At 37.0% G+C, this 26,478-nt stretch overlaps 2 protein-coding genes across 4 annotated transcripts; one reads left to right on the forward strand and one right to left on the reverse strand.

Moving 5' to 3' along the window:
- Nucleotides 1-222: 222 nt before the first annotated feature.
- On the forward strand, nt 223-7,300 carry LOC127437763 (potassium voltage-gated channel subfamily V member 2-like). 3 transcript variants are annotated; one of them, XM_051692942.1, is made up of 3 exons: nt 223-2,481; nt 3,784-3,820; nt 4,741-4,845. In XM_051692942.1, exons 1-3 carry the CDS (start codon nt 1,180-1,182, stop codon nt 4,743-4,745), a joined length of 1,344 nt encoding a protein of 447 aa, XP_051548902.1. In that variant the 5' UTR covers nt 223-1,179; the 3' UTR covers nt 4,746-4,845. The 3 variants fall into 3 exon arrangements, with proteins under 3 accessions (XP_051548902.1, XP_051548884.1, XP_051548894.1); XM_051692924.1 differs by lacking the exon at nt 3,784-3,820 and having other exon boundaries at nt 4,741-7,300; XM_051692934.1 differs by having other exon boundaries at nt 3,784-4,881.
- Nucleotides 7,301-10,191: 2,891 nt separating this feature from the next.
- On the reverse strand, nt 10,192-25,933 carry idua (alpha-L-iduronidase). The gene is made up of 14 exons (XM_051692787.1): nt 25,551-25,933; nt 25,051-25,191; nt 23,409-23,491; nt 23,206-23,313; nt 22,857-22,952; nt 20,583-20,785; nt 18,979-19,158; nt 17,129-17,345; nt 15,818-16,027; nt 12,823-12,944; nt 11,815-11,940; nt 11,451-11,527; nt 11,265-11,365; nt 10,192-11,182 (listed from the first exon to the last, which is right to left on the reverse strand). Exons 1-14 carry the CDS (start codon nt 25,739-25,741, stop codon nt 11,085-11,087), a joined length of 1,953 nt encoding a protein of 650 aa, XP_051548747.1. The 5' UTR covers nt 25,742-25,933; the 3' UTR covers nt 10,192-11,084.
- Nucleotides 25,934-26,478: the final 545 nt, after the last annotated feature.

Here is a 26,478-nt window from a genome sequence, read left to right on the forward strand (position 1 = left end):
CCGTATGACTCCAGTGGTTTAATCAATGTCTTCTCAAGCGATATGATAGGTTTGGGTGAGAAACAGATCAATATTAATGTCCTTTTTTACTATAAGTCTCCACCTTTGACCAGCCTTTAGAAACCTTCGATTCTAAACCATACGGTTGTGAAGATATTAATGAAAACGTAAAAGTGCGTATTATAGCACCACCTAGGGTCGGATGGGGTTGTGTGTGTGCACCTGAATAGCTGGGGGGATTTGGGACCATCCTGCCAAATTTGGTGTCTCTAGGACAATACAATACAACAGAAATACAATAAAAATTATTCATACCATTAGACAATTATTAGAAGCACATGTCAAGCATATCTTTACAATCCTACACAGTTAATAGGAATAATTGCCCCTGTAAGTGAACCAACAGCTTGTAGGGTCTTATTGACCTGGTTACCTTAAGTGACTGTGCATTATAAGCCCTGCTCTTTCAATGCGCCAGCAAGTTTATGTTTTTTAAAACACTAGACTGATGTCTCTTATTTGAGCTTTCTGTTATATTTTCATCTTTGAAAGTGAATAAACATATAAACATATATTATTAAAAGAAATTACTTATCCCATAGTCTAAATCTTTACCACTGTTACCAGTCGACTCTTCTTAAAACTGAACACTTTCAGCAACAGCATATTTCATCACCAACAAGATTAGCTCCTATAAAAAGCCACCTAGCTTCCTTCATTCATAAACACCTTCACGCCCATTAACATTTACGTCTGTTTGGCGACTTGTTTAAAGGCTAATGGCATTATCCTTGAGTAAATACCATGCTCCATTTTAACTAGCTAAAGATACCTCTAGTTTAGAAGCAATTTAAGAATGGGCACTTGGATGTCAGAGGGGATCCGTGGCTTTTCGTAGCTTGGTAAAAAGAAAAAAAAAATCTTTTGACACATTTAAGACACGTTTTAACAGAAGCGCAACATTCCTTTAGGATTCAAAGCTGACGTCACAACCAAGCAAAAGCTTAAAGGATAATAGCATTTAAGTTGGCTGCTGAACTCTTAGCTCTTTACAGACAGCATTAGACCAGTGTAGCTTCCTCCTGCCTGGATCTTTATACTTAAATAGGTTAGATTTAGCGTCAGTATAGCCCTGAGATTTACAGTGATGAGTATGGTGAAGTTATAGGAACGGAAAGGATGTTCAACTTTCAGAAGAACAGGAGACAGAGCCTCTTTCCCAACTATAAACTTGCAAAATCTGAGTCAACAGATGATAACGTTCCATTTGCTAAAGACTGTTTGGTGAAACAATGGAGCTCTTTATGCGAACTTCAGAGGGATATTTATGACATCTACGCCGAAGACGACGACGAGGATGTTGTGAAACATTCAGAACCTTCATCGTGGTTTACATCGCCCAGCAAGAACTGCACACTCAACCTCAATGTTGGAGGGAAGTACTATCGGATCACCTACAAAATGGCGGCGAGATACCCCCAAAGCAGAATCGGCCGTCTGGCCATCTACACAGACCTCAACCAGAAGTTGGACCTCTGCGACGACTACGTTGTGAAGGACAACGTATATTTCTTCGACCGAGATCCAGATGTGTTCAACAGCATCTTCAACTTCTACAGAACTGGTGTGCTGTGGATCAAAGATGAGCTTTGTCCAAGAAACTTCCTGGAGGAGATAAATTATTGGGGCGTTCGGATCAAATACACACAGCGCTGTTGCCGGATCTTGCTTGAGGAGAAGCACGATGAGTTGTGCGAACAGCTAAAAGTTCAGAAGGAACTGGAAGCTGAGGTGGAATCCGAGGAAAATGAGGAAGCGTTTGAGGAAATGTACTTCGGAAAGATGCGAAGGGCTCTGTGGAACCTCATGGAGAAACCGTTCTCCTCGGTACCGGCTAAACTCATGGCAGTGGCCTCGAGTGTGTTTGTGTTGGTGTCCCTGGTAACGATGACGTTGAATACTGTAGAAGCAATGGAGAACATGGCACCTACCAACCAATCCAGAGGAAGGACATGCGGAGAATTGGTGGAGACATTGTGCATAACCTTCTTCACCACTGAGTATCTTCTACGTCTTGCGTCAACACCTGATCTCAGTCACTTTGCGAAAAGCATGCTGAACGTGGTAGACCTGATGGCCATCCTACCACAGTTCCTGCAGTTTGTGCTTGAGAGCTTTGTGAGTCCGGGTTTTGGTAGACTAAACCCTGACATTGAGACTGTAGGGCAAGTGAGTAAACTGGGACAAGTGCTGCGAATCATGCGACTCATGCGCATTTTTCGCATTCTTAAATTGGCGCGTCACTCCACAGGGCTACGAGCATTTGGGTTTACATTGCGACAGTGCTACCAACAGGTGGGATGTCTCTTCCTCTTTATCGCCATGGGGATCTTTACATTCTCAGCCATGGTTTATACTGTTGAGCATGACGTCCCTCATACCAACTTCACCAGTATTCCACATGCTTGGTGGTGGGCATCTGTGAGTAACAGATTATTTTTACTAATCATTATATGTTCACCTATAGGGATAGTTCATATAAAATTAATATAATTTACTGACCCTTGTGTTCCAACACCATATGAACACAAAAGGAGATGTTAGGCACAATTTTAGGGACTGACAGTCTCAGTCACCATTCACTTTCATCATATAGTGACTAAAGGCCCAGGTATATTTCATTTTTGTGTGCTCCGGATCTGCTCGCGCCTAGTCGACCGCGTTGCATTTGTGAGTATACTCTTCTGAGTATACTAAATTTACGTCACGCATACTATGCACGGAGTGATCCGCAACGTAGACACGCGAAGTACAATTGACCTTTAGACTGTCAGTCCCTAACATTCTGTTCCAAGGAAAGAAAGAAAGTCATATGGATATAATTAATGACAGATTTTCAGCATGATCTCATGAAAATTCTGTGACTGTGGCGACATATTTGCAAAATTATATTACAGGGTTTGTTACACGTATCACGGCAGTTCAGAAGTGAAATGTCCACTGAGGGGCGCTAGAAGCAACAGATGAGGTTTTTAAGGTTAATGCTCTATCGAGTTTTAAATCAACAAAAGCTTCCTCCCTACCCTAAACTTTAAACCTAAACCTAATCAATAGTGACATAAACAGAAAATATGAAATGAAAATGCAATTTCTGAAGCAACCACGTCAATTTGTGGTTCTTCTACGACACTTTCGGCTCACGTGTCGACTCGCGTGTTCTTTAGGACTCGTACCCTGGTCCTTTGCATCACAAGTTTCTTCAGCAGAACACAAATGAAGATTTTTAGAAGAATATCTCAGCTCTGTTGGTCCATACAATGCAAGTGAATGGTGACTAGAACTCAGAAGGTCCAAAAATGACAAAAAGGAGGCATAAAAGTGATCCGTATGACTCCAGTGGTTTAATCAATGTCTTCTCAAGCGATATGATAGGTTTGGGTGAGAAACAGATCAATATTAATATCCTTTTATACTATAAATACTCCACCTTTGACCAGCCCCAGCCAGTAGGTGGCTGAATGTGAAGGTCACTTCCACATCAGAATGTGGAAGTGAAAGTGAAGGAGTAGATTTACAGTTAAAAAGGACTTAAATATTGAGCTGTTTCTCACCCACACCTATCAAATCGCTTCAGAAGACATCATTAAACCACTGGAGTCTTATTGATTAATTTTATATTGCCTTTTGGGCCTTCAAAGTTCTGGTCTGGTCACCATTCACTTGCTTTGTGAGGACCAACAGAGCTGAATTATTCTTTTAAAAATCACCGATTGTGTTTTGCAGATGAAAGAAAGTCATACACAACTGGGATGGCATGAGGGTGAGTAAATGATGATAGAATTTCTATTTTAGGGTGAACTATTCCTTTAACTATAACAAGAACACAGAAAGAGATGTTATTTGCAAGCGCTTTCCATGTGGAGTTTAAAGCAGCGCTTGAAGCTGGCATTACCTTGATGTGAAACATTAATGTGATTTCACAATGCTACTGCAAAGCAGATAGCGACAGTCTGCTGGCTAATTAATATTGTGGAGGATTAGAGTTTAGGAGATTTAATGCCCATTCCAATGAATACTCAACCTATGAGGACTAGTTATTTCAATTAGTCAATCTTACAGTTAGACTTTGGGAAACGTTTAATGTTACTTGAATTGGTGCTATTTTAGTGAATTTTTATCTTTATACTGTAGAATACTTTGTTTAAAAATTTTTTATAAAAAATTATAAATAGGAAATAAAGGCATTTTGACAGGAAAAAAAGAATATAGAGTCAAATTTCAACACTTTCAAAATCTGTGATTAATCACGATTAACAATGAAAAATTATGCAATTAATAGCGATTCAAATTTTTTATCAAATGACAGCACTAAATAAAAGTTATCGTTGTTGTAGTGCCTCTAGTGTTCATTTCACCAGGAAACTTGAGCGGTATTTACGAGACACATAAAAGTCATTTTGCAAAAAATAATTTATAATAATGTGATTCTATGAGACCAGGTTGAGATTTTCAGTTTTGGGTGAAATGTGTCATTTTACTAGTGTCACCAAACAGAATTGTGTAGAATTGCATAAGCATATAGACTTTTTGGGGGATTCAACTTACAGTATAAAAATGGCTTAATTATAGTTGTCTTTGCATATTAAGCAGGGATAAGAGAAAGTATTTTAACATCGCAAAATTACATAATTTAGCTATAAGTCTGCTGTACTCTCTGTAACCAAAAATTTCTCATTCCAGGTTAGTATCTCTACTGTAGGTTATGGTGACATGTATCCCGAGACACTTTTGGGGCGGATATTTGCCTTTGGCTGCATTTCCTTTGGAATCATTTTGAATGGCCTTCCAATCTCGATCCTCTTCAATAAGTTCTCTGATTACTACGCCAAACTGAAGTCCCATGAGTACACGTCCAACATGAGGAACAGAGGAAAAGTTAACTTCATCCAGAGAGCCAAGAAGAAACTTAAAGAAAGTGGTTGCTTTGAAACTGTCTCATAGTCACCAATGAAATTCAACTCAGTGTTGTTTTATGTACCACTTACACTACATGTAACACTTTACAATAAGGCTGTATAAGTTAAATGGAATTTTTGTCACCATTTACTCACCCTCATGTTCTTGCAAACTTGTATGACATTCTTCCACGGAACACAAAAGGAGACGTTAGGCAGTATGTTAGGGACTGACAACCACAGTCACCTTTCACTTTCATTATAAAAAGATGCAAAAAGTGAATGGTGACTGAAGCTAACATTCTGCTTAACATCTCTCTTTGTGTTTCATGGATGAAATAAACAATAAAATAACAATGAGCTGTATTTTTACAGCATTTTTGAATCCTGGTTAATGTTCATTTAAATATACTATTGTTCATTTAGGTTCAAAATGCTTTACTGTTATGTGTATGCAACTTTTAAAAATGTATTAGTAGAAACTAGCATTAATAAAGATAAATGGATGTTGTAAAATTATTTTCAGAGTCAGTTCATGTTAACTCTTGTGATTACTATTGTTAACATTTACAACCTTATTGTAAAGTGTTTATAGTTGGACATTTGAAACTGTATTGATTTAAGTCTGTTGTTTAAGATTGTTTTCTAAAAGGCCTATTATGCAAACGTGCCAAATTATGCAATTTGTAAAATGTTATTATTTAACGTCACACAAGTAATAAGTAACAAGAGAAGTGTCTTACTGATAGAAATTTCAAACTGAACATAATACAGTCTGTTGTACCACATATGATTTTCCTTGTGTTATTGATTGTTTAGTTTCTATGGCATGAACAAACTTTTGGCAATAAAGCTGGACTAAAAGAATAGAGGACATCTGAAGATGTTTCCACGTCAGGTTTTTGCAAATCTAAACTGTTGTACACGTCGTTTCTTTTGCGTTTTCTGCCTATTCACAGAAACACATAAATCCACACTGACCCTGGCCTGAACTGCACTCTTGAACTTGACCTGACCGACAACCACAATAGAAGATTAGTCTAATTTGGCTTTTAAAATAGCCTCAATTAAAAACAGAACAGTCTGTACTGTCACACGTCAACACTCTCATGGCCACACGTCGCCCCACAATATGTACTTTCAAACACTTTTTCTTTTTTTAAAGATCCATGCAAAATGTCCATCAAATTGAATTAAGTAATCTTTAATAATAATAATAATAATAATAATAATATATATATATATATATACACAGTGTTGGGGAGTAACGTAATTCATGTAACGGGATTACGTATTTAAAATTTAAAATATAAGTAACCGTATTCCACTAGTTACAATTTAAATCATTGGTAATTAGAATACAGTTACATTCAAAAAGTATTTTGATTACTTTAGAGATTACTTTGCATTTTATTGTCATTTGTTTCATTTAATATTTAGTCCTTTCAGATGTTAAACATTTATACGTATAAAAGATGCGATCCAAAGTGCATTTGAACAGCGGTGAAACACTTTCTTATGATGTGTTACATTCATGCGAGCAGACAGAGAAGTACGTTTGAAGTAAGTTTGGAGCAGAAGAAATAGAAATAAACCTTGTGTAAATTATCAGCTTTACGCTAAGATAAAATGCTATTTCTAGCCATTTTACATGCACATGTTACTAGGCACGATCATATTTGTTTATCAAGAAAATTCACGTTGCATCATAATTTCTTTTTTTCTAGTAAGACCTTTGATATCAAGGCAAAAATTATATTCTTGATAATAATTTTTGTATTGTTTTCCTGTAAAAATATCTAAAAATCCTTAAAACAAGATCAGTTTGATTTATCTTGTTTTAGAAACAACACTGCATAAAATATTTCGGTTTTTCAGAGAATGTATTTTTAACGTGTATTTTGTCTTACTGTACTGGCAGAGTTTTTATAGTCAAAACAAGTGAAAAAAAATCTACCAGTGCTGAAGAAGTAATCCAAAGTATTTAGATTACGTTACTGACCTTGAGTAATCTAACGGAATATGTTACAAATGATATTTTACAGCATGTATTCTGTAATCTGTAGTGGAATACATTTCAAAAATAACCCTCCCAACCCTATATATATATATATATATATATATATATATATATATGAATTCTGCCTAAGATCTCCTTTTGCATTACACAGAAGAAAGTCATACGGGTTTTGACCCACATCAGGATGAGTACATTATGACAGAAATTCATTTTGGATGATAACGCACTTGCACTCCAGACCTGTAGGTATTGCAGTATCATTTAAGCGTCACTTCTCGCTGTGCTCTTGCTCGTCCCTGACCTCTGCAGACTGACTGCTCTTGTAAAGGCTGGAAAATGGTTCCTCCAGTGCAAGTGTCGCCGCTGATTAAGGTTTGTAAATATAAATCAGTCATTCTAAAGGTTTATTGATTTGTTTAAATTGTCGTGTCGCTATCTGAAGTCACAGCTGACGTTTGTTGTAAAGACGTGCGTGCTGAAAGTCAAGATTTCCCCACCTCTATAATTAAAAATAGAAATGTTTTAATGTTAGCAATGTTTGTTTTGACTTTCAGACAGCGAGATGGTCTGCATTGATTGTTGGGATCATCTATGGAAAGCGACGATATGGTAAGAAACCTGCAAAATGTTCAATTTAAAGCATAAATACAATCGGTCCCCTTAATGTAAAATTAAAGTTACTTTAATTGCTTAAAGCCATATTACAGATGTCACAGTAGGGTCAAAGTCACAAGAAGACGAGCTCATTTACAGTATGTATTATACTGTATGTTTTGAATCCTCACAGACATTTATTTATTTATTTATTTATAAGAGGTAAATATCTTAGAAACAACCGATTTTTTTCAGCTTTAGGACGCAATTGCAAATTGGGTTCTGTGGGTTTACCTTAAAGGAGTAGTTCACCCAAAAATGATCATTCTCTCATTTAATGATTTACTCTTATGCCGTTTTAAACTTTTATGACTTTGTCTAACATGGAACATAAACAAAGATATTTTAATGGAGATATGATGTCTGTTTGTTCATACAGTGCAAGTGAATGGTGAACAAAACTTTGAAGCTCCAAAAAGCATATAAAGGCAGTGTAAAGGTAATCCAGAAGACTCCAGTGGTTTAATCCAGGTCTTTTGATGCGATCCAGTCGGTTAAAGCCCGCTATACGCTGAAAGATTGTTACTTGTCAGACTGTACGATATGAACACATTGAGATCGCCATGGCACACTGTGCGACATTATGTCAGACTGTACGACAATGTACATCGGTGGTCCCAATCATCCCGATCAGTGAACGTGATCATTAATGTAATAGAAGTATATAGATCGTTAATAATGAATAGAAGCGAAACGGTGAGATTTGCCCGGAGGAGCGGTTTTTTTTCTTTTTCTTTCTGAAAGTCAGGACATCAGCATTTCTGTTGCTCCAATACCACTCCATCACCTGTCAAATATGCCTTTAATAAGACATCCTGATCACAAATACACAAAATGACAGATGTTGAGAATGAACGCCAGTGGGGGAGGTAGCCTACAGTAATAATTAGCTACCACAAGCAAAGATTCATTGTGGGGAAAAAAGACAAATTTCTGCGCTCATATAGGGAAAACAAAAACGGTGGGTTATAGTACGTCTCCTCTTTTAGATTAGTAACCTATAGGGCATGCAACATTTTGAAAATTCATGTAGGCCAATTATATATCGTGCTTGCAAATTCCCTATGGATAATGCACAAACATGACATCCATTTCTATAATTGTATCCAGTTGTATCTGCTGATTTGGATTAAAACGTCCCATAAATACTAAAAAAACATCAAAAGAGCTTGAGTAGAGTGATAACTGGGCACGAATGTTGCTATGGTGCATTTGCGGAGCAGGTTTCTTTCCGGAGCATAAGCCTACTCAACAAGGTTTCTCTGAAAACAGTCAATTGCAATGCGAGAGAGGAGCCGAATATCTTCTCTGGCGGTCATTATAGCAGTCACACTATACAAATGCGATGCTAAATTTCTGACACTGCCAGAACTTCATCGGAGGCTAAAGATGATCGCAAATGCTATTAATCGGCCGTCGGTGAGCATGTCACACTAAACATTGTAAGATTGCCGATTTTGCCCTACGACGACAGAAATCCTTTAGGATTCCCGAAATTTGGCAGAATCTTGGCCAAAATCGTACGGTGTGCTTTAGGGTGAGAACAGACCAAAATCTCCCTTTTTTCCCCCCAGTATAAGTCTTGAAATCATCGGTCTCTTTGGCGATCGTGATTTCAAGCACTCCGCACATGCGACAAGCACTAGGAAGTGTAATCGAGCTTGAAATTATGAGCATGCCTAGAGAATGCAATGGCAATACTTTGGTCTGTTCACACTGTAAATTGATCATATTGCTTCAGAAGATATAGATTAAACCACTGGAGTCTTATGCTGCCTTTTATGTCCTTTTTGGAGCTTCACACTTTTGGTCAGCATTCACTCGCATAGTATGGACAAACACATCATATCTCATAAAATATATTTGTTTGTGTTCTGCAGAAGAAAGTAATATGAGTTTAAGATGATAGAATTATTTTCAGAATTTACACTACAGTTTTATTTGATCATAACTACATGTCTACACAATTAACATTGCAATTAAATTCCTTTAAAATATTTTTCGTTATCTTCAGATCATCTGAAGCCCATTGCAGAGGAGGAGAGGAGGATTGAAGAGGAGGAGAAGAAGGTCAGAGAGGAAAAGGAACGCATCGCTAAACAGCTCGCAGAAGGTACGTTTTTTTCGTCTTCTCCCTTAGAAGGGGAAGTTCACAGAAAGTGAAAATTCTCATGTTGTTCCAAACCTGTATGACTGTCTCAAAGGAGATGTTAGGCAGACTGTTAGCCTTGTTCACTTGCATCGTACGGATGAAAAGATGCAATGAAAGTGAAAAGTGACCGAGACTTGCATTCTGCCTAACATCTCCCTTTGTAAATCATTGAAAAGAAAAGAAAAATCATACAGGTTTAAATTGACATGGGGGTGAGAATATGATGACTAATTTTTCATTTGTGTGTGAAATAACCCTTTAATGATAGCATTTTAATTTTCTAGCAATTTTCTTTTTGTCGATTAATTTGATCCCCCTTATTTTAATTTGTTTAATTTGATGTAACTAACTCTGAATTTCTTTTGTTCAACAGCAAATGAGGACACGATCCTGAAGTGAGCAGCCCAAAATGAAGCCTGTATTGTTTCCATTGTAAAGATCTCCTTGTTATCAATCTGAATTAAGACTTGTTTTCTGCCATTTTGCTTTTACAATGCCTTTTCCACAAACTACACTGTTTTCCTGTGACAAATCATGCCAGAATACCTCGTTTTGTGAAATAATCTGTCAATACATGCAAATATGAGTATGACATTGATCTCTGACACTGGTTTGTTCTTTAATCAGTAGTGATAAAATTGCTGGTTTCAATGTGATACTAATTAAGTACATTTAATGTTAAAAAAAAAACATTAATGTAAACAACTGGATCGTCCAGTTTCTTCAAAATGTGATAGTGTGGGCTGAGATCGAAAATGTGCACAGAGCAGCATTTACTGTTAAAATTGTTCCCATAATTGCAGGAAAAAACCTGTAAAAACGTTAAAATCTCAAGTTGTTGCCACTCAAAAATAATTCATACAGGCCAAGCTAGATTCGTAAACCAGGAATGCTTTCCAGGAATAAACATACAAAAACATTTCTCAGCTTGGGATGCCATTACCTACAGATCATTTGATGCATATAGAGCACAACAGTGTCCGCCATCTTGGTTCTGTAAGTATTTTTCCCATTCATTTCTTTCATTTCCATTTGATTAAAATCCTTCATAAAAGTGTTCTAAGCCATGAACCGAACCAACCAGCTCAGAGGTGAATCACAACATTACAAACTTTGTTTTGAAGCAAAAAAGTATTTGAAAGTCATACAAAAAGACAAAGGAACAAGACTATGTACTTGTAAAAACAAAATGAACTGTAGTTGGTCAAACATCACTTGTCTAACTGGGAGTTTCTTGGCTAAAACAAGCGCAGATCGGACCAGCATTTATGCCAATAGTCAAAAGTCTGGCTCTGCGAGAATGCTAGTTCTTCGAATACTTCTCTGTGACAGAATATTCACCTTTTCTTCCCCAGTAATCAACAGCTCGCACTCTATAGTAACCATTCACGTCCAGACTCTCTGTAGAGGAAAAACGCAGATGTATATCAATATGTGCACCAGTGTTTAAAGTCAAGAATTCTGATTCTATCTGAAGTCATACCTGGTGAATAAGTGAAGTGTGTAAAGATGGTGTCTCTGTGATTAATCCTCTCGAAAGCGCTATTGTCTTTGGAAAACTCCACTTCGTATGTCTTTATACACCTAAAAATGGCATCCAAGTTACGTTCCATATTTAGAACCATTAAATGAAGATCTAGCTTTTTTTAAATGCATTTATAGTTCTTACTTTGTGCCGATGCAATGATCCTTCCAAACAATCAAAACTTGGTCTTTAGTGATAGTGATGAAACAAACCCCATTCACCTGTGGAATGACAACTGAAATATTACAACCAAAGGATAATTATAAACATTACACACCACAGAAGAAATAACACTCAAAACCTTGAAATGTTATTTCACAATCTGGAAGGAATAACATATACATGGAATGTAAACATCTGAAATTAATTTAATGTGCAGGCAAACAAGCGTTTAAGAGTTTTTGTGTGTAGAAGAACAGCAGGTGCTATAAATTCACTCTACATATTGCCTTACATTTTTGCTTCTTTAAAGTAGATTTTGTTACTTGTTATTCATATTGTCACTGACCTGGTCGGGCACTTCTTTAGACTGGGCGCACATATGTACGAGCAGCACTGAGGGCACAGGAAGACTTGCCTTGAGTGTCAGAGAGCCATCAGAGGGGACTGGCAGGGGTCCAATAGTCTGTGGATCCTAAGACACATGCATTTAAGGGACATAAATAACTGAAAACAGGATTTTTCTTGCACCTTTGAAATGAAAACCATGACAACCATGAATGACCATCCACATTTACACATCTACAGCAAAAACAGCCTATTTAATTCTTAGGGTCAAAAAGGTTGAGTAAAACTAAATTATGACATTATAAGTGGACTTCAGGAAATAAAATAAAAAGGCTACAGAGGAGCAAAATATGTCCCATTTAAAGGGACAGTTCACCTAAAAGTAAAAATTCTCTTGTAATTTATTCACCCTCGTGCCATCCCAGATGTGTATGACTTTCTTCTACAGAACACAAATGAAGATTTGTAGAAGAATATCTCAGCTGTATAGGTCCATACAATGCAAGTGAATGGTGACTAGAACTCAGAAGGTCTAAAAAGCACTTAAAGGCAGCAGAAAAGTAATCCATACAACTCCAGTGGTTTAATCCATGTCTTCAGAAACCATATGATAGACGTGGGTGAGAAACAGATCAATATTTAAGTCCTTTTTTTACTGTAAATCTACACACAATTAGCCACATACTCGTTGGGGCTGGTCAAAGGTGGAGATTTATAGTAAAAAAAGGTTCTGATTATATGGATTAAACCACTGGAGTCATATGGATAACTTTTATGCTGCCTTTATGTCCTTTTTGGACCTTCTGAGTTCTGGTCACCATTCACTTGCATTGTGAGGACCAATAGAGCTTAAATATTCTTCTTAAAATCTTTGTGTTCTGCACATCTGGGAGGGCATTAGGGTGAGTAAATGATGAGAGAATTTACATTTTTGGGTGAACTATCCCTTTAAGGTCTATAAAGGTGCTTGTTTGTGTTTTAGTTTTTGAGGAGTGTGTGTGTGTTGAACCTCTTGGCTCCGTAGCTGTGTGAACTGTTGTACAGTGGGGTAGTCTGGTCGGCCCATGCTTTCCCACAGCTTAAATGGGTTTGTCACATTATTATCCATGTAGTGCGTCACATACATTAGACCTAAAAACACAAACAGCATATAAGTGTAAATACAAAACATTTTTGAGTTGCCGCAAAGATGACAGAATTCTTAATAAGATGCTTTTATATGAATAAAGCTCTAGGCGAACAGAAGGAAATGATTTCCATATTCATGCTTACGAGGTAATGTGCATTTCATTCTTCAGGGTTTCAACCTCTTTTGACCACTGAATATACATGACTTTTCAAGTAGTTTGCTATTATTGGATGATAATTAGACATTGAAAATAGAGGTTGACAGATAGTGGATTTTTCTGATAGTAAGCTGGTAGAAAATTCTGTCATTCCTTACTGTGACAGGCACAGACATAGAGGTAACAAGAGTCCAAAGTTAATAAAATCCCAAAAGCAATTTATTGTGCAACCAAAATCCCAATAATAGCCAGAAAAAAATATGAACAAGCCTGTAATACACTGGGGCTCCCAGCTCACACAAACACATAAGGGGAAACAAAGCATGCAATTTTTCAGTCATCTACAGTGTATTGCAAAATAAACTAATATTTATTAGTTTAATTGTCATAAGCTAATAAATACTGTATGTGTGTAACCGGTCCTGCTCGACCCACTCTGAGTGAGATTCGAACCGGTGTCAGCCAGCATGAGAGACAGGCGTGCTAATGAGGAGGCTAAAGGTTACAGCCTCGAGCATCAGTAGCTAGTGTACCTCTTGATGCCAGGGGCGTGAGGTTTACACATACCGCACAGCTATCACGTACCAGCTGGCTCCCATTACCATGAGCAGTAATTCATCAACAGAAGATGCATCAATAGTAGAAGCCACGTGGCACAACAAACCCACGGATTGTTTTTATTTCACTTCTAAAGACCACTGATATACTGTTGAACCAATGAGTTCTAACGGTACAACTCTCTAGCACTGGAAATGGAGGAATAATAATAAAAAAATTTAAAAAACTATCAGCAACTACGTGCATTGATTTTTGCCGATAACCGATTCCAAAAAATCAACAATCGGAGCTGATATCAGTATTGAGAAATTTTAGAGCAAAGCATAACTAGTAGAATGTATGAAAGATTAAGAGGAAAAAATTAAGAGACCACTGCAAGATTATCAGTTTCTCTGGCCAGGTCAATCAAGGTGTGGATGGAGGACCACCGGATCCAGACCCTGTCATGGCCAGGCCAATCTCCAGACCTGAACCCAATTGAAAACCTCTGGAATGTGATCAAGAGGAAGATGGATGACCACAAGCCATCAAACAAAGCCGAGCTGCTTGATTTTCTGCGCCAGGAGTGGCATAATGTCACCCAACAGCAATGTGAAAGACTGGTAGAGAACATGCCAAGACGCATGAAAGCTGTGATTGAAAATCAGGGTTATTCCACCAAATATTGATTTCTGAAGTCTTCCTAAGTTAAAACATTAGTATTGTGTTGTTTAAAAATTAACATGGACTTGATTTCTTTGCTCTAAATGACAATATTTTTATTTGGAATTTGGGAGAAATGTTGTCAGTATTTTATAGAATAATAATAATAATAAAAAAATGTTCATTTTACTCAAACACATACCTATAAATAGTAAATCCAGAGAAACAGATCATTTTGCAGTGGTCTCTTAATTTTTTCCAGAGCTGTATATATACAGTGTATATATATATAGAGAGAGAGAGAGAGAGAGAGAAGAGAGAGTCAACATTCACAAACTAATATAACTAGAACTCAGGGGCCGGATTCACGAAAATGTTCTTAAGAAAAAAAATTAAGTTCTTAGGATAAATTATAAGAATTTCTTGAAAAATTTCTTGCAATTCTTGAAAAATTCTTAATAAGTTCTCAAATATTTTCTTAAGAACTTCTTCATTTTTATTCTTAAGAATATAAAGACAGGCTTTGACATTGTCAGATCAGCCTGCTCATGGAGTTGCCTTGTCTAATAGCCTACAACAAATTCAACACTTCAACACTGGTAAATCGTTACGAGAAACTCGCAATCATTTATTTGAATGTAAAGTGCATAAGATGTGTTAGTTTAATGACATTAACAGTCATAGGAGAATTTACTTGCTGTTAACCATTTGACCACTTTCAATTTGATGGAGGAAAAGTAAAGAAACAAAAAAGAGGTTATTGTTGAGGAAATTATTTCAAGGAAAAAGTTCTCCTTGGGAAGCTTGATAATAATATCATGTTGGAAATTAAGAGGCGGGTAAATGGGAAAGGTGGCGGAGGATGTCTCCGCTGTGTCCAACTCTGATAGGGATGAGGATGGGGGGTGAAAAAGAAAGTCTCAGCTTTCTAATGTTATAATTCTTCTGTTTCTATGAACTCTAAAGATCGCAGAGAGAGCGCTATATGCAGCACATCCATTTGAATAAGCGTGATTGATCACCACATTAAGAAACTTCAAAACAACATTTATTGTTTGAATTCGGTGATAACATTTACATTGTTTACAAGCTGAAAATAAAAATATAATTAAACACAAAACAGCTCGTTGCGACTTCAGACTCAACATGAATAACCCAGTAAATTCTTTAAACATCTCACCTTTTCGAATTTAAGACAACTGTGAAGTTATCCTAACTTTAAAATGATATTTACGACGATTTATAAGAACATTTTTTTTTTTTTTTTGAGAATTTTAATGCTTCTTATGTGTTTTCTTAAGAACAATCTTAAGAAAAAAGATAAGAACTTTGTTAAGAAGTATATTCGGGAATACAAAATATTCGTAACTTTTTCTTAAGTTACAAATTAAGAAGAAAATGGTAGTTGAGAAGAAATTTCTTCTTAAGAACGTTTCATGAATCTGGCCCCTGATTCTTATCTTTAATTCATTTTTTGTCACTCGTAATTCAACAGTAGTGTCATATGTGGTTCCTGACCCCTGTGTTGTGGTATTCCACTGAGGCGCAGAGTGATGATGTCACTGGTGGAAAAGGTCTGGTTATCTCTGCTGTTATATAACAGGACTGTGGTCTGCCAGCTATCAGCTGTGTATGGCACCTGAGGGACATGAACGCTGGCCAGCACACCTACTGAAGTGTTCACTTCAGAACCACCAGTCAAGACTTCTGCATGCACCTGAGTCTCACCTGAACAAAAAGAAATAAAAAGAAAACAAGACAAATTTTAAGTTGGCTTAAAGCCTTGTCTGAAAATTTAAACTAGTTTTTAAAAGTTTTAAGTTTGATGGTTATACAGACATTAAAGTGAGAAACAGTCAGGCAAGCTGAATAGATAGATAGTCAGATAACTGATATCTACACCGATCAGGTACAACATTAAATCCACCTGCCTAGCATTGTGTAGGTCCCCTTCGTACCACCAAAACAGTGCCAACCCGCATCTCAGAACAGCATTCTGAGATGATATTCTTCTCACCACAATTGTACAGAGTGGTTATCTGAGTTACCGTAGACTCTGTCAGTTCAAACCAGTCTGGCCATTCTCTGTTGACCGCTCTCATCAACAAGGTGTTTCTGTCCACAGAACAGCCCCTTGCTGGATGTTTTTTTGTTTTTACCACCATTCTGAGTAAATTCTAGAGACTGTTGTGTGTGAAAATCCCAGGAGATCAGCAGTTACAGAAATACTCAAACCAGCCCATCTGGCACCAACAATCATCCATGCAATTATCTAATTAGCCAATCGTGTGGCAGCAGTGCAGTGCAGTGCATAAAATCATGCAGATACGGGCCAGGAGCTTCAGTTAATGTTCACATCAACCATCAGAATGGGGAAAAAATCTGATCGTAGTAATTTGGACAGTGGCATGATTGTTGGTGCCAAAAACGTAATTCCGATCAGTTAGAAAAGGCATAGCACACTATTCCAGAATAGTCTGAAGGTCTATGCCAAGTTTGGTGGATGCAGCTTCAAAGCTATAGGAGGAGTTAGTGGAAGTCAGAAATCTTGGTCTCAGTTTAGCGGTTTTGAAAAAAAAAGTTTGTATAATAACAGTGTGTTGGCTTGAACATTACAAATTTACATTAGTACTGTTGTCGTCAAAAAAGTACCATGGTAATACCGTACCTTGTTTTGAACATGTACTATGCTTTCTTATATTCTCATGATATTATGGTCATATCATGGTATTCTTGTGGTATTCTTATGGTATTCTAATTGACATGATACTCATGCAGTGCCCAAAACATTAAAGCTTTGAAATTATTTAAACAATGACCACATATTACCTAAAAGTGCCAAAAGGCCCATCACTGTCAGGACTGGTTTCCTTAATAACTGCACATGCGGCGGGTTTGTGTTGTTGATCTGGAATCGAGCGGTGAGAGTACGCTGGGTAAACGGGTGCGGGTGGTAACTAAGGAAAGCATTGTCGTTGCTAAGCAGCGTGTAGTTGATTGTATTGTTTTGGTCAGCGATGAGCAGGTTCTGATGCTGCGAGATCACCTAAAACACAACAGAGAGGAAAACAAGCACCGAATATCACACCAAATCTATCTGACTCACTGAATTATCAAGCAATGACCAGTAACAAATGCTATATATGTATATAACTTGTGTATGGTGCTCAGATTATCAGAGTTTTGCTGTTTTTAGTCTATGTATATTATCTTTGAAGCCACTATTAGCTAGTGTACTTCTAAAAGTTGACTAAATAAAAAAATTATGCATTTAAAATTAGGGATGTGCACGGTAACCACTTGTAATATTCGGTTAACTGAGAGGATTCATGAACGGTTATTCGGTTATTTGTCGGGACTCGGACATAAAGAACGTTTATTGCAAACGCTACTCCAATTAGCAGGTAATACAGTGCACAGTGAGTTATGAGACTAAATAGCACAATACATAGATCTTCAAATGCTAAAATCACTCACATTAAAGTCAATAAAAAAAAATGATCTAACTGTTACTGCCTGCAAGAAACATAGTATTCTTAACCAATGGAAAATACGTAATTTAAGTGCTAAACCTGAGCTTGCACGAGACTCTGAAAAAAAGAGTGAGATGTGGCGCAATGGTCCAAGATGTCCATCCAGATTGTGTTTAGATAGAAAAACAATTGAAAAAACAGCACAGTTGCACGCAAAAACACGTGTGAACAGCCCCTAACTTGCCCTATACTTGAAAAACTGACCTAAACCTGGCCAAAAACCCAAGGGCTCGGATCGGGTTAAGGACCTCTACTGCACGTGTAACAGTGATTCTGGTATTCGAATCCAGGAGCGACGAATGGTTAACCGAATGTCAACTATCCGTGCACATCTCTATTTAAAATTTACAGTCTTTCTCTTCTAAGAAAGCAATCCAAAAATATCGAGGACTCATCGTGCACAAAGGTGCATGTTACATTTTTTCATTCAATAAAATGCTCTCTAGAATGTCCCTCAACCTAATACAATCTGCATCAGACTAGTAAGAGCAAGTAGCAAATCGTGGTTTTGCCAGGCTGTGATGTAAACTAAAGGCTATTGGTCATTTAAAAATAATCCCACCCCAACTTCCTGTTTCAAAAGGAAACAGTTAAACAAATGAAAAGCTGTTCCAATAAAGAATGCTGATGTGTACATGGCCTGGGTAGCTCATTGGTAAAATACGCTGGCTATCACCCCTGGAGTTCGCTAGCTCGCTAGTTCGAATCCCAGGGCATGCTGAGTGACTCCAGCCAGGTCTCCTAAGCAACCAAATTGGCCCAGTTGCTAGGAAGGGTAGAGTCACATGGGGTAACCTCCTCGTGGTCGCTATAATGTGATTCGTTCTCGGTGGGGTGCGTGGTGAGTTGAGCGTGAAGCCTCCACACGCGCTATGTCTCCGTGGCAACACACTCAACAAGCCACGTGATAAGATGCACGGGTTAATGGTCTCAGACGCGGAGGCAACTGGGATTCGTTCTCCGCCACCCTAACTGAGGCGAATCACTACGTGACCACGAGGACTTAAAAGCACATTGGGAATTGGGCATTCCAAATTGGCAGAAAAAGGGGGGAAAAAATGTAAAAAAATACATTTAAAAAAAATCCCAGGTGATGACATTAGATCTTCAAGTGAGGATCTAGTCTGCACAGCACTCTCTCTCTACCTTAACCACCATGGCTGCATAGGTGACATCCGCTCTCCAGGTGAGCGGTTTATTCCAGCCAACCAGTGGATCTGCCTCATCATTGTAGATCGGCACAGACCGAAAACGAGGAAACCGCTGCTGGATCTCCTGCACTGTGGCTACTTCCTGCTGCAGGATCGGTAATGTGCTTCCCCCTCCCTCAATGAAACCAAGAAAAACAAAAACAAGAAATTTACAGTGGACAAAAACCTCCAAATCAACATCCCTGTGTCCTCATGTCTTATTTCCCACATTGGGAGGAAATAATGAAATTGAACAACATTACCAATAACAATACTACAAATCAAATATAACATTTTAAATCAAATTATACTATATTCTAACATAGAGTATTAATTATTACAAATTATTAATTTAGCTATTAATTGGCACATTTATCCAAAGTGCTGGGTGTAGATTACTTCTGAATTGTTATCTGGTACTGATTACAAATTACAAGACTAAAATTGCAATCAGTAACGCAATTTCTTGGATTATATTTTTTTAGGTAATCTAATCTGATTGTTTTCAGATTACTTTTAGAGTACCTCTGACCTAAACCTTATTTATAAGATAATCATTACTATTTTGACATAATGTTACTTAAATGCATTTAAGAAAACTTAATGAATCAAAATATGAGAATTGATTTGATTTTTGTGTTGTACTCACTATTTGTCTATTAGGGGTATTAATAAATTATGAACAATTTACTGCCATTGCCGGATTAATACGTAATTATGTAATCTATAAAAAGTATTTTTAATCTGATTACAAGTACTTGCTTTTGTAATCTGTTTATGTAATCCAGATTACATGTAATCTGTTACTACCCAGCACTGCGCACAGTACATTACAGGAACACTCCCCTTTAAGTCCAAAGTATACTTCGGTCAGACGCGAACGGAATCCACATAGAGTATGCGTGACGCAAATCTTCTTCTGGAATCTGACATATTTCTGAGCACAACAGGACATTCAACGAGACTTTATCCATTGTAAATTCATTGAATCACGACAAGTGGGAGTACTTTACACAAGTACGCGTACTCAGATGGATGCACTTGGCTGACACATTGTCAACATGCTGTCGCTGTCTGGTTGAATATGCTTAACAGGCGTTCTTGCATTACTGTGGTGCTAACAAATCTCAGTACTCAAAGGGGTGATAGAGTTACCTTCAAAAGTTTGCGCCATTAAACTGGATGTGTTATTATTCAGGGAAGTTGCTATAAATATTTTGACTTTACCTTACTTGCTCAGCAATATTCTATTCAAACTGTGTACTGTCATAGTAGAGAAATAGTAGTTGACCTGAAAGAGAAAACTCACTGTAAAAGCGTTCAGTTCACACTAATGTCTGAAATAGTGCCCCTTGTGGCAATGCTGAGAATACAACATGCACTTGCGTTCAATGCACTGCATTTTTGCGGTCTGACACATTTTGGAAAGCAACAACGCACAAAATCGAGCTTGTGTATTTAGAAGTGTCTGCGTTCACGTATGTGTGTAGAGTATGTTTCGGCATTAACAAAATATTTTAGGAGGCATAAATGTATATTATTAACGTTCAATAAATGTACCTTCTTGTGTAGAGCAATATAGTCCAGCCGTACTCCCGTCTCTCCAGTGAAGTAGTTTGTGCCGTTGTAACAGTGCTGTAGCATCTCCCAGCAGTACGGCGAACGAGGGGGAGAGTGACAGGAGTCTCCCGGACCCCCAAACCTCAACAGTGGACTCGCTGCACGAAGCCCCTCAGAACAGGCATCAAAATAGTTCAGAAACCCTGGAAAAGTGGAGCCAGAAAATGTGTCTCACCACAATGAGGTGAATGCACTGCCTTTGGCATAATCACAAATTCTTCCGACATCCAAAGTGGTTTCAGTGCCCAAACATTAAGTTCAAACTTGTCAGACATTCTTGTTTTGACCAAAGCCAGCCACAAAAGTGGTTTATTTCTGTATTTGAGAAGTGTAGTTCTCCAAAACAATAACATGGCTTCTGCCAGTAACACAGATGCTAGTTTAAAATCAGTTCTAAAAAACTGCTTAAATCTATGAAACGGTTGAAATACCATAAGGTATCAGCTATACATACCTACAGTAGCTAGTGTGTGCAGAACCCAGAGAATAACATTCTGTTATTGTTTCCATCTCAGGGAATATATCTTTTTTCATAAAAATGGTACTTACTGAAATTGCTTAAAGGGATAGTTCACCCAAAAATGAAAATTCTCTCATCTTTTGCTCACCCTCATGCCATCTTAGATGTCTATAACTTTCTTTCTTCTGCAGAACACAAACAATTTTTAGAAGAATATCTCAGCTCTGTAGGTCCATTCAATGCAAGTGAATGGTGGCCAGAACTTTGTATAAGTAATCCACAAGACTCCAGTGGTTTAATCCATGTCTTCTGAAGTGATCCAGTTGGTTTTCTGGTGAGAACAGACCAAAATATAACTCTCACTGTACATCTTGACAGCATTCTGCTTGGCCATCATGATGCATTCTTGACTGAGATGGTTACCTTCTAGACAACCATGATTTCAAGCTCAATTACACTTCCTATAGCGCCATCTAGTGCTCTGCGCATGCGTCAAGCACTAGGAAGTGTAATCGAGCTTGAAATCATGATCATGCCTAGAGACTCTAATGGCAAGTTGTACAGTGAAAAAGGAGTTATATTTTGGTCTGTTTCTCACCCAAAACCAACTGGATCGCTTCAGAAGACATGGATTAAACAACTGGAGTCTTATAGATTACCTTAATGCTGACTTTAGTTTCGGTCACTATTCACTTGCATTGTATGGATCTACAGAGCTGAGATATTCTTCTAAAAATCTTCATTTGTGTTCTGCAGAAGTAATAAAGTCATGCACATCTGGGATGACATGAGGGTGAGTAAATTATGAGAATTTTCATTTTTCAACTATATCTTTAATAAGGTATCTTAAAGTAATGTATTATGTATTATCCATTTTATAACAGGAAAAAGGTACTCTGCTGTTTGTTGTACCTAAAATTAGGGTTGGGTAAAATATAGATTTTTCAATTATCAAAATACTGATTGTCCGATAATCAAGAATTTAATTTGAACGATCTCAAAAGTGATTCTTAAAATCCCAAGCTCTTTTCCTTTTACTTTAAAGTTTACTTTAGTTTTGGTTGTGTTGATTATTATTTCTGTTAAATAAATAGAAATTGAACTGCATAGTTTGGATCCTGTTATTTATTTAAAATGTACCAAGTAAGAAGCTTCCCGGTATATTTAACAGCATTAGATGAGAGAACATTTCGGTCACACTTTATTTGTCAGTGTTCATGCTACTGTGTATTTACGTAGGTAATTACTGAGTAATACTAATGAACTACATGTATTACAATGTATTTATTTTGTAGAGTGGCTTGTTCTTACATACTGTTATTGTTATTACTATAGTAATAAATAATAGTAACATGTAATATGGGTAACACAGACACTGTAAAATAAAGTGTTACCAGAATTTATGCAAGCAAAATAGACAATATTAGATAAATATACCTGAATGAATCACCATCGAAATCAGAACTGAATCTTGAGTTTGTGAATCGGAATCGAATCAAATCTGGAAATCTGTATATACTCAGTACTTCCCAACAACACCCTTTAGCAGTGTGACAATATTTACAATATAGCACACCTCTCATAAATTATTTCTTAAATAAAGACAAAGTATAAAGGAAGTGATATCATATTTCACATGAGGTGCTGATAAGGGTTAAACTGTTTTAACTGCTTAAGGGTTTTGATACACACTTCTTGTTTTGGAATATTGGAATGCATCTAGTTAAAATAAATTGAACATACTGTAACTCTACCTTGGATTGACACAGTGATGTTGTCAAAGTCGTGGTTGTTCGGCTCATTCCACGTCTCAAAGTTCCACTGAGAGACAGAGCCCAGACCGTATTTCCCTGGACACACACAGAACAATTAGAACAAACACACAATCAGACTTTGGGCTGGTAGAGCTTAAAGATCTCAGCTGGTAATCATAAGGTTGTAGGTTCAAACCCCACAATATTGTTAATATTATTATTCTTTTTTTTTTTCTCCCCAATTTGGAATGCCCAATTCCCAATGCGCTCTAAGTCCTCGTGGTGGCGTAGTGACTCGCCTCAATCCGACTCAATTCTAAAGTAAGTAAGATTTCAATGTCATACTCACATATGTATCTTTTGGCAATCAAATACACCAAATTCCTCCATTCAGTAACCTGTCTTTTGTCCTCAAAGTTGCCGAAGGCATTCGACACACTGCCCATCAGTTCAAACCCTTTAAAAGAACAGCCACAAGCAATCCTTTTTAACCAAATACCAGGTTGTATCATTAAACTTAACATCCATGTATCTGTTTCAGGCATAACATACCCGGCTGCAGTCCATTCTGCCACAGAAGGTCAAGCAATTGGTCTAAGTGAGTGAAGTTATAGTGATATTCTCCACTGAAAACTCTACAGTAAAACCAGAGACAAAATCTTAGTACACCATATAACCTTTTAATCTGCTTAACCTATTTGAAGATGAACGACTCTTTAATTTGCCAATACGGATAACTAAGGTGGCGGGTAACCGTTTAATCAGTCGATAGTTTTTAAAATCAATTCATAGACTGGTTAAAAAAAAAACAATATTTTATTCTTTCCTTACTATGACGGGCACAGACTTAGAGGCTACAAGAGTCCAAAATAAATGAGCGTGGGACTTTTAACTATAAACAAAGCCTGAAACACACCGGGGATTCTGAAATGACAGAGTCAGAGTTACAATGCTCTATATTAATTATTAACCAAATTAAGCTTTTTATATCCTCTATTTACCAGATGAGTTTTGTATATATATTTCACCAGATGAGATTTAATGAGGAATAAGGTTTCTTATTATTCACAAGATATGAATTTTCGAGACACAATGTATGTGCTGATAGGGCACGTTTCCATATTGTCCAGTTTTTTTATCTGCATGGATTTTGCTAATAACAGATCCAACTATCGGCACTGAATAATTGGTAAAACCAATATATAGTGCTACCTCTAAGATGAATTGCTAATGGATAACATAGTCACATGCCTCTGTTGAGTAATGCATTGCATTTATTCACTTGCTCACACACTTATTTTTAATTGATTGCTTCCAGACTTCATCTATCCTATTTATTTTGTTCATTACAATTGTAATACAATACACACCCCATATCAGCAAATTCTTTGTACGTGTAATTTACCTGGCCAACATGAATTCTGATTTTAAACCCTGTAATGCCGCCATTTTCAAATTTAATCCACGATTTTCTAAAGCCTGTGGATCTTAAACATAATTACAATTTTGCCGAAAATCCTATTGTACGCAAGATGTCTGCTGCCACCTTTGTATTGCTATGAATTCCTCTTTTTGATGTAACATCTCTGATAATTTTGAAAAAGTAAAAATGACAATAACAATTATATTGTTACTGATATTTTAAAATGAGTATTTACTGTATATATATATATATATATATAATTTTATTTTTTTTAAGAAAATATTTTATTCATATTGTATTTGATATGATGAATTATAATGTCATACATTTCTGTACATTTTTATAGACCAAGGGAAGGAAGTTGTCATGGCCAAACTCTCAAACAATCAGTATCTCTGAAAAGCCCAGGGGGTCCTCTGATAATACCCCAAGATTTACCACTGTAGCATGTATGGGCTAAGAGAAACTTAAATTCCTATACAAAAATGAATTGCTGGGCCTCAGGAGGATAATGACCTGTAAAGCCTGATGTATCAGATATGATAAAAAATTTTTTTTTAAAAAGTCGCATTCAATTTTTATATATATATATAGATTATGTTAAATGGTTCTGAAAACAGCTCTATTAAACAAAAAATGAATTTCCGATGATTATTTAATATGTCATGCTTTATAGGGTTAACGTAAAATGGAAAAAGGAAACATTTCTGATCTGCAAATGATGTGCCATACAGATTGTGATTTATTGGGAATACGGTTTGTGTGACTTACTGTGCAGAAACCAGCTCCAACATCCAGTGTATTCGCACCTGTTGGATTCCTCTGTGTGGCACAGAGCCAATCAATGCCAGGTTTATCTGTTGGTCTATACTGAGATCATACAGGTGTGCGTGAGTGTGGGGTTGTGGGGGGCTGCAAACAGAGGAAACAAAAGTCAACATGTTTAATTTATTTACTTCTAAAGCAATCACATAGTTATAGTTTCCTGGTAATGTTGGGATAGATGTCACTAACTGAAAAACAAGCTAAAAAATACTATGGTTTTACCATATTTCTGGACATGTTGCATGGTAATACCATGTTTCAGACATGTAAAATGGTACTCTTTGAAGCACCTTGAAGTACATGGTACATCCTGTAAATATGGTAATCATTCAGAACCATGATATATATCAAAGTACCATGCTATTACCATCTGACAGCATCACTGCACAGTGAAACAACTACAGTACATCTTGTATGGAGTTATCCTCATTTCTGCATTCTCCTACCAGAATCCAGTGCTTCTCCAAAAGTGCTTTAGGTTTCGGAGTGGCTTGTCAACCTTCACTTGAACTTCCACGGATGAACTGGAGGTAACAGACTGCAGTTTTATGAACAGGACTGCTATAACTACTATCCATCTCAATGAACTGTGTTTACATCTATACATGCTGCTGACGTCAATTATAAACACTCGCATTACGACATGACTTTTACGGTTAAACTTTACCAACCACAACAACGTTATCTAAAGTTTAGAGCTCCAGAAGCACGAGTAAATCGTGTTCGGTCACATGTCGTCTGTTCTGTTCACAAAGTGGAGGAACTTCCATTCAGCCTTTAGAAGAAAAAAAATTCACTGCATCAACTTTAAACAACAGTGACGTCATTAACCGGCGACGTGTGTTTTATGAATATCGTCATCTGCTGGTGGAACCAAAACATTCACAGCTACGCTGCATTCATTTATTCCTCAACTTTTTTGATTAAAGTTAAACTCACTTAAACAGTCTTAAACAGACTTTTTGTCTTTTTTATTTTCGTTTTTTCGATCATTTTGGCTGTGTTAATGCCAACGGCATAAATTTTGGCAAAGGTGTGTATTTTTGGGGGAATTTTGATATTTCAACCAGAGTTCCTATAATACGTCTATAATACACTGTGTACACAAAATAGTTACACTCAGGTCCTTAAGGACAAAACTGTCCCCATTGAAACCCATTTAAAACTGCAATATTTGATCCCAGTGCCATTAAAGCATAAAATCATGAATTCTATGATATTGTGCTTTCATTCTGGAGCCCTGGCTTCAAACATTTTAACCAGATGGTGCCATTTTTCTCATGTTTAGCCTATGGAGCAAATACATGCTTTTTTCCTATTTTCTGTTTGCTGTATTATAGAGCACTGCAGGCCAATTGAATAAATGATGCAGCT

Source organism: Myxocyprinus asiaticus, chromosome 4 (genome assembly GCF_019703515.2).
Source record: "Myxocyprinus asiaticus isolate MX2 ecotype Aquarium Trade chromosome 4, UBuf_Myxa_2, whole genome shotgun sequence".
NCBI lineage: Eukaryota > Metazoa > Chordata > Actinopteri > Cypriniformes > Catostomidae > Myxocyprinus > Myxocyprinus asiaticus.